Source organism: Marmota flaviventris, chromosome 9 (assembly GCF_047511675.1).
Source record: "Marmota flaviventris isolate mMarFla1 chromosome 9, mMarFla1.hap1, whole genome shotgun sequence".
Classification (NCBI taxonomy): domain Eukaryota; kingdom Metazoa; phylum Chordata; class Mammalia; order Rodentia; family Sciuridae; genus Marmota; species Marmota flaviventris.
In genome coordinates this window covers 86,506,941-86,521,769 of record NC_092506.1, presented here as the reverse complement: position 1 = coordinate 86,521,769, position 14,829 = coordinate 86,506,941, and the positions used below count along the sequence as shown (strand labels likewise).

General features: G+C 32.2%; 1 protein-coding gene across 1 annotated transcript in view; it reads right to left on the bottom strand.

Moving 5' to 3' along the window:
* Cntn5 (contactin 5) overlaps positions 1 to 14,829 on the bottom strand; it is a 755,408-nt gene that overhangs the window by 260,549 nt on the left and 480,030 nt on the right. The window contains exons 10-12 of the mRNA XM_027930609.2: positions 13,867 to 14,003; positions 11,759 to 11,888; positions 9,640 to 9,790 (exon numbers count right to left, since the gene is read on the bottom strand). Coding sequence (XP_027786410.2) covers positions 9,640 to 9,790; positions 11,759 to 11,888; positions 13,867 to 14,003 — 418 coding nt within the window. The remainder of the gene's footprint in view (positions 1 to 9,639; positions 9,791 to 11,758; positions 11,889 to 13,866; positions 14,004 to 14,829) is intronic.

Here is a 14,829-nt window from a genome sequence, read left to right as displayed (position 1 = left end):
TACAATGTGCACATGTATAATTATTGTGATTTTATATAGCAGTAAAATAAATAAATCTAACACAAAAAATAAACTTAGAATGTAATGAAAAAGAAAAAAAAAACATATATATGTTTTAAATAAATATATATATTTATATATATATTTATTTATATAACACACATATATTTATACATATATCACTTTATATATACATACATATGTGTATATGTGTGGTGTGTGTGTATATATATATATATATACACACACACACATATATATATATTTAAATTTTCATAAGTAATTCTTATAGCAGAGAGAAGTGTGATAAGGACAATATTTATTTATTTATTTTATCTGTTATGGGAATTATCTGTAAGATATTTTCATCACAGTTGAGACTCACATCATGTGTATAATTTGTAACCAGACCTCTATTTCTTATTATGAATCCACTACAGTTAAATTAGATTTTGATTTATGCAAAAACTGAAAAAAGTGACTATGCAACTCTCAGAGGAAGCTAAAAATCTCTGCTGTAAAATACTCTTTTCTAAGCATCTTCAGAATCTCTTCACTATTCTACATTCACTGAAGAGTCACTTGGGGAGGTAGCAGGATCAGTCACTGGCATGTACGTGGATGCTTGAATTCCCAAGTATTTTAGATGTTGTTTGTATTAAGGACAAATTAAGCTGGAAGTTGCAGTCTAGGGGGCTTTTGGGAAGAAAAACCTTTAAGCAATTAATGCCTTGTTCAAGTTGTGCCTGTGTGGAGAGCACACCCAGGCAACTTGTGTAGCCATTTATAGTAACTGGGGTAAATGAACCATAGTTAGAAGTAGAATTTATGGACTGTTTGCTAAACTGGTAATTAGCTAGCAATGTAAAGCCACAAACTGGAGATGCTCGTAGTACAAAAGAACCAGGATTATTTTGTTGTCATTTGCAGCTTAAATTAACCGAGCTCCTCAGTGTTATTTTCCATTGGGTACTGATGCCTGTTTGGTTACATTTAACAATTAAGGGGAGAGGGATATGGAAATGAGAAAAAAAAAATGGACGTGAGATCAGAAATGAGGAAAAATTGAAGACGTTTGAGGAGGAAACTTTAAATTTTCTATGACCTTAATTTGGGGAAATAGCAGGAAGAAAGAGTTGAGGCTTCCTGATGGACATGTCTTGTGGTCTTCGGCATTTAAATGTATGTCATTAATTTGAAGATTCATGACCATTATTATATTATGTAAACATACTATTAAAAATGGAATTATGTGAAAATACCTTTCCCGCTCATTCTTATTCAGCTATTTGGCATACTCTGAGCACATTGTTATTCAATGAATTTGTATTATTTTGGGTTATACATTCCCTGAGGAGAACAAGTTTAGAAACACTGAATATCTTTTAAGCCAATTTATATCAATAGTAGAAAAAATATTAAGGCACATCCCAGAAGCACTACAATTAAACTAGTTTTAGAATTATTTGGTGCATAATATCTGACCCATTGATCAAGGAAAAGACATAGCTATAACTATTTCTTATAATTAGGACAATAATCAACACTGATGTGATCTAGTTTATCATAAAGAAGAAAAAGTGAAAAATCATGGCAAGATTAAACTTTGGCCAGTGTCTCTAAGTTTGCAGTTTGGCTTCATGACATCTGTTGGAAGGAAAGTTAGCTTCATAACGTACCACAAGATCTCACTCAATTGTTGACTATTAAAAAAGTAAGTCTTGCATAAGTTGAGGATAGAATGGTGATTACCAGAGGCAGGGGGAGGCGGGAGAGGGAGGGTTTGATCACTAAATTATAGTGAAATAGAAGCAAGAAATCCAATGAGCCAGTACATGGTAGATTAATAATAATAATAATCATAGTAGTAATAATTAATAAATATATATATTTAGAATGCTAGAAGAAATTTGAATGCTTTCACCATAAAAAATGATAAATGTTTGAGGGGATAAATGTGTTAAATCTGACTTAAACATTGTACAATATATACATTTATCAAAATATCACATTAGACTTCACAGAAATGCACAATTTTTCTGTTGCATGTCAATTAAAAATATATCTAAAAATAGGAAAAATTATAATAAGCCAGAAGTAACAAAGTGCTGGTAAACAAGTAAACTCATCCATATTTGGGATTGCATGAGAATCTTTTTGATTGAATATTATATTTATTAAGCACTTCAAAGCCAGGCACCCCTGTAATCCCAGAGGCTCAGGAGGCTAAGGCAGGAGGATTGCAAGTTCAAAGCCAGCCTCAGCAATTTAGTGAGAACCTAAGCAACTTAGTGAGACCCTGTCTCAAAATAAAAATTAAAATAAGAGTGGGGATTTAGCTCTGTGGTAAAGTATTCCTGGGTTAATCCCTGGTACCAAAACAATAACAACAACAACACCCTCAAAAAACCCTCAATATAAGATAGACTAAGTACAACAAACCTGTGGCTTTAAAAGGGTACAAAGCTTATTTCTTTTTCAAAGCTGATATGCCATTTAAGGGGATAGGAGACATAATTCTTGAGGTCCTCCAGGGACCCATGTTTCTTTTTTGTTTTTAAAGTTTGTCTTCTTAGTTCAAATTTTATATGATATAACCACCTTCAACTTACAGCCAATGTGAGGTTAGAGAGGGATTGAGTAGGACTGATTAGGTTTCTTTTAAGGATGTTACTCAGAAATTGTATAATTACCTTTATGTTAATAGGATCTACTCATCTGTTAGATCTAACTAGTTCTAAAAGAGCCTTGAATGTATTTTCTAGCTGTGCTATTTTCAATTTAAAGCATAAGCAATTCTATTACTAAAATGATGAAAATGTCATTTGAATGCAACTAACCCAAAATGTTCCTTATTTGGAAGGTCATTTGAATATGAGTTGTGTGAAGATGAGCAAGGAAGAGAAAATTTACTATGAAGTTGGTCATGTAGTTTTTGAGTATAGAATGGGAAGCTGAGTCTTGAGAGAGAGAGAGAGAGAGAGAGAGAGATTAAGAGGAAATCCCAGTACTATTCTCCATGTGAATTGAAATGCAATTTAATTGCTAAACAATTCGATTGCTAGGATCACAGAATTATTGACTAGAACCAGCCTTAGTTTTAAAGCTCAGTTTTGCAATTGATGATTTTGAACAAGTCACTTAGTCTCCCTCAAGTGAAATTTCAAAATTTGTATCAGAGATAACAATAACTAACTTGAGGGGGCTGTGAATTGACACAGTAAGTTAGCAGTTGACTTAAAATTTATCTAACATCTTTCAAACTACACCTTCCTCATAACTTATCTGCTTGACTATTTCTAGTGATGAGAAAACACAAGAAGATATTTATTTATACTTAAAATCTTAGAGTAGGATTTTAAATATTATTGAGAGTGACTACTGTGCTACAAAGAAGGAGAGAAAAAGGAAAATTGTAGGTTAAGTTCATAAGGTAAGAAAATGCAGGAACGGTTTTGGGGAATTGTGACTGGTGTAGTTTTAAAACAGAATGCTTTGGAGATTTTTATTGTAGAGGGCAGGCATGTGCTGAGAAGGACAGTAAGATTAGAAAGACACAAGAGAGAGAAGTACAGCTGAACAACCCATCAGGCTGGTATAGACTGTGAACTCCATGTTGGTAGATACTTAACGTTTTATTCACTTCATTGCTGATACTCAGAAATGGAGCATCTACGTATTATAAATACTAGATATAACCATATGGAATTGAATCACTATTATCCATTTTTAACAAAAATGGTAATTTTATGGATTTCAACTTAATAACTGTTGGATGGATTAATGAATATATGAGGGAAATTTATTGAAAAACCTCAAGAATCATATTGGTGATTTACAATTAAAAATCAACATTTAACCAGTAATTTCAGCAGAAGAAAATACAGTGAAAGCTGGGATCAGGGAATATTTTATGGGAAGGACAGAATACCATATATGAAGAAGAAGAACAGGGAGAAACAAAGAGCACAGTTTAAGATGTTTGCTTCTTGCTTGCTTACGTTGGCCACCAGATGAACAAACAAAAAAATCCCACACAATTCCGGAAAGAATAGTAATTCATGTGCTCAAATCAGTTTAAACTTAAATTTATGTTCATTTTATGTCTATTCAACTGGCCTAAAATAGAATATGAGAGGGAGCTATTTTGAATTGTTTGTAAAATTAAGAAGTTTCTTTCCCTAAAGATATAGAGAAATTTAGCAAAAAGAGGGACGGTAATGTCCTTCCCTTAGGTTCAAATTAAATCTAAATTATTTGAATTATATATTTAGGAATATATGTCACCTAAATTTTCTGAAGAAAGTTCCCCCTGAAAATGTTTAGTGTATCTAAACTTTCTTTACTGATTATTAAGCAGATTATAATAATTATATATAATTTATAACATGTAGAAAAGCATACTGAGGATTAAATTTACCTACAAAATATCCAAACTCTTATGGATTTTTAACTGTGTTTGCATGCATGCACATACCTTTTCTTCAAATAGAATTTGTTTCCTGCCTATACGTTATCTATTCCACTAATGACATATCATGATCATTTTCTCACTGTCCTTAACTATTCATCCAAAAGCTATTTTCAAAAACTACAACATTCCATCCTGGTGTGGTAGTGCACAGAACAGTTCAAGAGGTTGAGCCAGTAGGATCAGAAGTTCAAGGCAAGCCTGAGCAACTTAGTGAGAACATGTCCCAAAATAAAATAAGAAGGGCTAGGACATAGATCAGTAGTAATGTGCCCCTCAGTTCAATTTCCACTACTGGAAACAAAACAAAACAAAACAGTGTTTCAGTGTTTCATATGGATATGTATGTGTGTATGTGTATTGTATGTATGTATGTATATATGTATGTATATATATATATATATATATATATATATATATATATATATATATATACATACACATATACATGTATGTGTGTGCATATTTTTTGTGTACTTTGACTTTTCCTTCATGAACTATGCACACATTGTCATGACTTAGAATATTTTTAACCTTTTGCTTTGTAATCCTTAATATTTATTAATTTACCTAGTATATACACATATGTAAAAATTATACATTTTACTGTATCTATTATGGTGATTACTTTTTATATTTGCTTGGTACAGTCTTTTTACCATATTTATGAATATAATTTAGATTTTATGCTTAATGTGTATTTGTGCTTTAAACTGTCTCAGGCTTGTCTCTTTTTGCTATTTCTCTCATTTTCCAGAATCTCACCCTCAATTATGTATTTTGAAATCAGTCAGGTACACCACCCCATACTCTGCTGTGCATATTCTACCAAGGCCCTAGAGCAGCCCAACTCTAGTGAGGTGTTCACCAGTTCTATCCTCTCATCCTTATAAGTATATAAATGTAAATTAATTCTCCTAGAATACTTAAACAGTGTCTGCCTTCTTGTGCTAAAAGAAATACATGCAATTACATAACTCCCACACTCCACAAATTTCAATATAATTCTTCTGCATTATTATTCATCAACATTATTATTTATTAATCACTTCAAATTGCTAGATTTCTAATTTCCAAAACTGTTTTAGATCAGTACAGATGGCTAAAATAAGAAAACTAACATTTTTTGTTGTCTTAGAAAAAAAATGGCCTTGCTGTGGTAGGAATGTCCCAGGCAGCCTTTGGAGTAAATGAGGACAAATTTCTGGATTTAGTAGATGTGGGTATAAAGTAGACATTTGTGGAAGATACCCCCTTCTGGTTTCTTATGAATTTACTGTAGTTTCAGAGGTCTAGGCTTCAACCAGCAATTGATCATTTCTTAGTTTAGCCTATTTTTTCTCAAAGCAGTGATTTATTCCTCCTATGGTTCTAGCATTCATCCATAGTCTTGATTTCCAATGCTGCTGTGATTTTGTATTTTTTTTTTTTGTGTGTGTGTGTGTATGTGTGTGTTTTACTAGCAGTTGAAAGGGAAACTGAAGAAGGTAGTTGTGCACAGTTAGTTTTAGTTGAAATCAGGAAATAGCATCTCAACCCCACAATAATGAACACAAGGTAATTTCCTTATCATCCCCTTCAGCTCATCAGACCTACGGAACAAGAGGCCATCTCTGAGAGCTAACACATTGCAGACTGTAAGCAGTTAAGGAGTATTCAGTCACATGAAGTCCTATGTCAGCCTTTCCTCTTAAATGTCATTTTGATCATTTTATTTCCTTTGAAGACATAGGTTTTAATTCACAAAGGAAGTTAAATGATATATTTTTACTACATATATGCTCATTTTCCCTCATTAAACAACTTCTGAGACACTGAAAAAAATCTGAGATACCTACGGTCTACATTGCTTTATGTTCTTAATATGTAAAAGACATTGTCACTGAGGAAACAACAAAACAGCTTGTTCATTAGCAAACACAGCATGTAGGTAGAAACAAAGGGACAGAAACAAGACCCTAATTATACCCATGAATTTCTCTTCTTCCTGAGAAAGATTCAGAAGACCATGCTTCCCCTCAGTAACAATGTCCTGTAGGGCTTTTATGAAGAATATATTTCCCCATATGTCTGTGAGTCAGTATGTGAGCTTGATCATTGCTGCCTAATAACACAACATGAATTCCCACTAGAAGTCAACTAATGGGTACTTCAAGCACAATTTTCTATGCGTGTTAAATGAGTAGGTTGAATAGTTTGCCATTCTGAACCTCCTTTGGTGGGCAGAGAATATTACACGGAATTTTGGACAATACTTTGCTTAAATTGTAGTCCCATAAAAGAAAAATTATTCTATAATACTGCTCCTTTATAGAATAATTGCTATTATTTTGGACTCAAGATTTCCTAAGCACCCATTTGAATTATGTTCTAGTATCTCTATAATTGGTACTGTCCTCTGCCTAGAATGAAAACGGGTGCTTGAATCACTTTAAATTTTAATAATTGTGAATAATTTTTAACCACGGGTGGCATATTCTATGAGGTTCAATCACAGTTTATGTATGTACCAATGGAAAGGAAACAAAATAAACTGTACTCTTACCCAAAACTATAAATTGTTTGTCTTAGTGAAGATTTTATTTGTACACAAAAAAGACAGAAATTGAACAAGCAATAATGGAAACTTAATATGTGTGCACTGCTGGAGTGCTTCTTGATGATTATATTTTAACAAAAGTTAATGGCCAAGTAATGGAAATAATGAGCTGAAGTGAAAATCCAATATGAGTTTGATGAGTAGAACATTCTGAATGGAAGTATACTAAGGAGAAAATCCCTGTGAAATGTTTTACTTGCTATGGCTGCTGAAGTTTATTAGTTTTAGTATTAAAATGGAGATGATGGATAAAGGAACCTAAGTAAATGAGCGCTGGTGATCTTTAAGAACGATGGGCAAAACCTGTAGGACAATTAAAGAAGATGCGTAAAAAGAGGAACTGTTTTCAAAAGGCTTTATCTCTGTTTCCATGAACCCCTCGTGTACGGTCATATGTCTGTACATCATCTGTGAAGCTGATGATGAAGAAGCAAATATTCAGCCTGTAAGTAGAGGAACCTTTCCCAAAGACACTGAGCTAGGTAAATGATGAGAGTGGCAATGTCCACAATAGATGATAAAAGTGGAGATTTGTGGCTCTTGTGGACCAAGAATGGTTATTTGGGAACAGTTTGATGAAGAAATCCATCACAAAGATTATCCAAAAGACTCCTTTAGTCCCAGAAAATTCCTTAAGTATAGTTTCCCTTAATTACCACAGAAAGAAAAACGGAATTATAAAAATTATCATACTAATGATAATAGAAAATGATGCTAGGACTGAAAGGTTCAAAGGTTCAAATGGTACTGTCATTATTACCACCACCTCCACCATTACCACCATCAATAATCTCAAGTAACATTTACTGAGGGTTTAATAGATGCTATCAACCAGCCTATGTAATTTTCCCATAAAATTTCATTCAATTCTGACAACCCACGGGAGTTATTCTTTTAAGTTTCAATTTTATAAGGGAAAAAGTAGGTAAGTTGTTAAAACCTCATAATTTGAAGGGTTAGCAGGACAACTGAGTTCTGTTTTACATTTTGCATCATATTATTAAGTGTTAAAATGTTTTGCAAATTATAAATGCTATAGACTTACAATCAGTCATCATCACTAGTAATAATGTGACTGAATATCTAAGGAGCAGTTCATATTGATCAACCTGTGACATCTTCCATGATATAATCAACTACCAGCTATAAAAAAACTTATGAGCTCTGATATAATCTGTTGTCTTTCACATTTTAAATATATCAATGAGAGCCAAATTAATGGGACATTTTATAATATATAAGCAGGCAATGTATGTGCAAATTACATTTCTTCTAAAAATCATATGGTTTAAGTTATTTCTTATCAAAAATTTGGCTTCAGCATAATGATTTCTCTATTTCCTTAGCAAAACAGACAAATAAGAAAAGAGCTGTGTTTTTAAGGCCTCCTCCCAATAGAAACAAAACAAAACTCAGAAGATTCTGTCAGAATATGGCAGAGAAAGGTAAACCTTTGATTATTTGATATTTTACTGATAATGGAATTTTTTGTTGATTATTTGGTATTTTGCTGATAACGCAAATGATTGTCTATGATGCTTGGATGTTATAACATTGTATTTAATAGTTTAGAGTTACAGTTCATTTAGCTCTACATTCAGATTGAACTGTGTAAGTTCTCTAAATTTTTCAAAATAGTCCAAAAATTAATTAAAGAATTATTCAAATGAACCTCTAATATTGACTTAAATTATTTAACTATAATTTTACTTACCTCTGTACAGAAATAAAACAAGTCAAATTCCTTCTTTCTTATAGACCAAAATGAAAAAAGAGAGAAAACCCTCTAAAGCAGTAATACAGAATATTATTTTTATATGATGGAAGTTATTTTTATCAATCTCAATTATTTCAATTTCATTGGTAATATCAATATAATAATATTGGCATATCAATATCAATATAATAATATTGGCATATATAGGTTGCAATGTAATGATTTAATTATCTCTTCAATTTTCTCCATTTGTATTGTGATAGTTTGGCTTTTACCAAAATTTGTCAAAGACAAATGTTTACATGTTAAAAATTCTTCTGCACATTTTAAATTTAGCTGTGGCAATCAAAGTAATCCAGTTTTTGGTTTTTGTTCTTTTTGCATCAACATGATTAAAAACAAAAAGGCATCATTGGCACAGAAATCACATGACACAAATTCTATCATAAAGTCATCATCCAGAAGATCCAGAATATGTTTTCATTATTTCTATTATTATCATTGAAGAAAAACACAACCCTTGAAAATGATCATGTAATTTGTGGATCTCTAAATACGCAGACCCAAAATGAAAAGCAAAGATAACTTGCTTAATGAAAGTGTTTGCTTTCTTCACTACCTAGAGAAATTCTGAACTGATGATAAACCGCAAAGAGGCAAAGAAATCTGACCATACTGAGGCAGAACTTTGATTTTCTTTTAAAAATCACTAAATAGACAAACCACATACATTTCGGTTAGTTTATGAAATATCTCACAACATCCGTAAGACTCTCTTATACACTTCACATTGTCCTCTGCAACCTCAAAAATGTCTGACGTTAAGCTATTAAAATAGAAGAGATTTCTTACCTTTTGTTTTCTCTTACTGCTTTATCTCCCTTCTTCCAAGAGATGGTGGGCTTGGGAGAGCCTTCAGGTTTGCACTCTATTATCACTTCTCGGTCTTTGGTGATAATTATTGTTTTCTTCACTTGATTCAGTGCAAAGGTGGGAGCTGAAGCTATTAGAATGGAAAGGTTAGTTTTACCCAAAGCAATGATAATTATATTTAATTGATGATTCATCTAGATATTTTGACATTTTCCTCTAGGATACATTTTTCATAAAGGCATTAGCAAAATTTTAAATTTATTATTAATTAATAGATATTTATTTTTCAAATAGCAGATGTTGGTTTCATTTGTTGTGAGATCCACAGATAAAGGCTGTTTAAAAAAATGACTTGCTTTAAATATGATTACCAGCTTCAGTTTGAAAGACTGATGGCCAATGTGTGCAGAAAGTCAGGCGGACAACTAAGGAAGTTTAAGCTTTCTTTGGAAAGACAGTTGTTACCTGTGGAGAAGACAATACTGTGTCTTCCATCTCCTTACTCTGAGTCTTAATTTAATCTGTATTTTACTTCAATATTATACAAAATTGAATGTTTTAAAAGAAACAAAGCTTTTAGGAAATTGAATTACCTGAATTTTAATTAAAATATTTATTTATTTTTTTGCAATTATTCATCTATGCATGATCATTCATTAATATTACTTTTACTGGATTTTTATCAAGATGCTTTTATCTCTGAAAGATATGCCTGGAAGTCTACAGTATCTGAGACAATTACTTATACCAATTGGACAATTCTGTGTATATTTCAGAAGAATTTTATGTTCATAATATAGCAAAATAACAAATGGCATAATGACATTAAAATGTTACATGTATACAATTGAGATATGTTGAGAGACTGAAATAAAAGTGAAAAAAAACTATGAAGAGATAGCAGTTAACATTTTTCATTGCGTACAGGGAATTCAGAATTTATTAAAGGTAATTTTGAAAAATATGTCTAGTGAATAACAAGGGTTAGAGAATGTATATAGGTAAAGAACTAAAGACTCAATTGTTTCATTCTGAGATGTTATAGAGTATGAATTGACAATACATTAATATTTACTATACAAGATGTAGGAAATTTAAACAGACTACTGTTTCTATTCACTATAGATTTTTTTGTAATGTGCAGAAATTCAACTGCAAATACTCATAATTCAATAAGTTGATTAATGATGAATTATATTTGGCTTATATTTGTAAATGCTAGTTCTCCAGGTTTCTGAGATTTTGGGTGTTATGTAAATGTAATATTTTGGGAATTTAAGTGGGGAATAGAAAGTATGCTCTGTCTTCCCCCCATTTGGGGTAGACAGTGAATTAAGATCACAAAAGTATATCTCTTTGTATTACACCCATCTCATAATCAAAGTTTAGGAAACTATCAGATGGGAAAAAGTAAATTAATTTCAGTGTTCAAAATATGCTTATTCTGGATAGACTCTTTCACTATATTCACTCTTTCCTATAATATTTAAATAGTCAATCTGTTGCTAGTGCCCAGTTTCCATTCTTTTTTTTTTTTTTCAGTTTTCATTCTTATGAAAGGAATAGCCTCTGAGTCTGCCTTGCCTGACCTCCAGAGGCTTTCTCACTTATTAAGAATTATGACAACTTATGTCCCATTAGAAGAGGATGATTTATCCTGGAGTCCTGTCTTGTAGGAGGCACAATTAGTGGTAGTTAGGAAGTGGTTAGGGAAATATTAACCTTCTATGGAAGCAGGGGTTGTATGCTAGAATTCCATATTCAGATACCCTATACTCTCAAGGCATTTTTCCTTGAGTTATCATATGTTCCATTATATGATTTTTAAAAATGCCACAGCAAAGATATATTGTATAAACCATTTAAGAGTTCAACTAAATAGAATAGCCCAATAAACAAAAAGCTATGGTTACAAACTGTAGACAATATAAACCTGTTTTCTAAGGCTTACAGAAAATATCAACAAGATATATATGGCTTCTTTTTAAGCCATAAAATAGATTTTTAGAACCACATCATAAAACTTCTTTACAGTAAGAATTAGAGTATGAAAAGAAGCAATCCTTCTTTTCTACTGATTTACTTAGAAATTTCATACCTAGAATCTTCAGTTCAGCACTTGCATAAATGGCTCCATACTTATTTTCAGCCAAACACTGATACATCCCAGCATCTGATTGATTCACGTTGCGGATCATCAATACTCCATTAACCATGTCAACCCTACTCTGTAATGGAATAAAAAAATTACATCTAGAAAGTAAACAACCAATGAAAAAACCTCTAATTAATGAAGTTAAACACTACTTCACAACTAAGTAACATAAATTTATTGTTTATTATGTCTCTTGTTACATTGTAACTACTTCTTAGTCATTAAGGGAAGTATAACTATATTTTCCTATAGTTTGTTTTAGGAGTTTTACTTTCAGTTTTGTTTTTAATCTGAGCTGACTTTTCTGCAGACTTGAACTTGTTAAAGACAGCAGCAGATGATACTTTAATTGGAATTCCTTTTGTAAAGAGGAAGCAGAGGTTCAGTGATGGAGAGGATGGAGGTGGTGGACATGGGATCAAGGTTAACAAGAGCTCAGATAAAAGAACAAGCCTTTCATTCTATTGATCTGACCAGGAATTTGCCTTTTCTCTCACTTTTCAACAAACTAACACGAATAGAAAACCGCACTGCTACTGGGTTCTGCAAAAAATGACAGGTCAAAAAATATAAGCTTCATCATCAGAATACAGAAGAAAGAAGACTGAGAATGTATAAAGTAAGGCAAATTGAGGCCAAGGGTACATTTCAAAAACCAATCTTGAATTAAAAGTATTAAATAACCCCCCCCTCCATTTTCTATTTAATGCCAAGCAAATAATTACTTTTTTTAATCTTAGCAGAGATTCATCAATGGAATGACAAGTAATTTGACAAGATTTTCAAAATAGACCCATTCACTTAGCAAACATATTATCTGTCAGTAGAATTAATGTTACTTGAAGGCTTGGAACAGAAAGTATAACCAGCAAATTGGGCATGATGGTAGAAGTCTGTAATTCCAGCTACTAAGGTGGCCAAGGCAGAAAGATTGCAAGTTAAAGGGCAGCCTGGACAATCTAGTGAGACTCTGCCTCAAAATAAAAATTAAAATGGGTTTGGGGAAGTAGCTCAGTGTTAGAACACTTGCTCTAACATGAGGCTCTGAATTCCATCCTCAGTGCCACATATGCACACAAAAATAAATAAGTAAAAGAAATAGAAAAAAAATATGACCAGCATAGCCTTTTTTTTCAAGGGGTGTGTATTCTTAGGAAAAGTATAAAGAGACTTTAAGTTTTATTTTGCAGCACTACATATTTATTTATTTATCTGTTTTTTTGTACAGTTCCATTTTGTCCTGTCTTAATTAGCTTTAGAAGGAAATGTTAGGAAAAAATGAAACTGGGAATGATCTGATCCAATCTCTGTATGTTAAAAATGAACAGACTGAGGTAAATGACGAACAAGAGTCCCTATGATAGTGCAAGTCCTGGGCAGGACTGGTATCCAGAGTCTCAACTTCACACTCTTACTTCCATTTTGGTCATAAATAGTGATCTATTGCTTCTCTGTTCTCCCTCCTGCAAAGGGTACAATCAAGGAATAAAGTTATCAAAATTATTACCATCATTCTGCAATGAAGTAGTAATTAATTTAAATCTAGTACTTACCAAGTTGTTTTAAAAAATATGTAATGTATTTACTGAAAAGACATTTATTGTGACTGTGGGTAGTAGAGTGCCACAGGACGAACCCCACCAATGATGCAAGAGACTAATATTCCACTGCAAGCTCCTCTCCTATTAGATGTGGGATCCTGGGCAAGTCACTTCACATTAAGAGACTAACTCCATCATTTGCAATGTGATGGCACACAACAGATGGTATCTAAGAGTCATCTAGAAATGGCAATAAGTCTGTGATGAACAGTGATATTTTCCAAAAAATTTATGGGATCTAGAAAAAATTATGTAATACACTGCTTAAAAATGTAATTAGGTAATTAAAAAAGAAAATCTTGCTCATATATTTGTTATATTTCTCACTCTAAACACATTTGAAGATAGGAGTAAGAAATGATTTTAAGTAAGACTAAAGAAGCCTATTTATGTCCTGTGTGAAATTTCACTAAAATTACCCTGGAACAGGCTAATAGTTCCCAACAGTACCTGAGGTAAGAGTGGTACTCCATTCTTCAGCCACCGATATGTGGGCCTAGGCTTTCCAGTGGCTTTACATTCCCATCGGAGAGGGCTCCCACTGTCTAATTGAGTGTCGTTCAGTTTCTCTAACCAGTGTGGGAAGGCTGTAAGTATTTAAGCATTAAAGAAGAGAAATTTAGTTTCTTAAAAATTTCATCTGGTTCAAACTTCACATGGAAAAATTCATAGCATTAAATAATATTTTTAACAATTAGCCTGTGTGTTTACAAGAAGGATGGCATTACATTACACATAGAACTGTATTTCCTATGCAAAACACACACACACACACACACAAACACACACACATGAGAGAGAGAGCACTCAGAATATTTTCATAACTTAAGAAATACTTTTGTAAACTATTTGAAGTATATCTTGTTTATTTATTTTTTACTTCTATAAGGTAAAGTGGTTTGATTCTCCTAAGATACCAGGGCATTTTAGTGGAATTTAGCTATGCAAAGGCATCACTCTATCAAAGTAGTGGGGCAGCAGTAGCTCTCGGAAGAAGGAAAAATCACTGGTCTATTATGCAATATTTGCTCTGATTTTTTTTTCTACTAGAACCTGAATGGTTTTGGAAAAATAATCCATGAATTCAAATGTTACTTAATATTTGTCTTGATTTAATTGCCTTTTTCAAGTATAACAAACATTTTAAATTGCAACAGAAAAAATTCCCTTATCAAGAAAGAGATAATGCTGCAATTATGTAAAACCTATGAGATACAAGTTAAGTATCTTTCCTCCATAGGAAAAGAATAAAAGTGATTTTTTAAATCTATGCGTATCATTTAAAGAGAGTCAAAGCAAAAAATAGAAAAGGATTTTGAACTTAATTTATTAGATCTTTCTAGTAATATATTTGGCAAAAAGGAAAAGAAAACATAAAACAAACAAACCCTACATTTTTTAAATTATATCTGC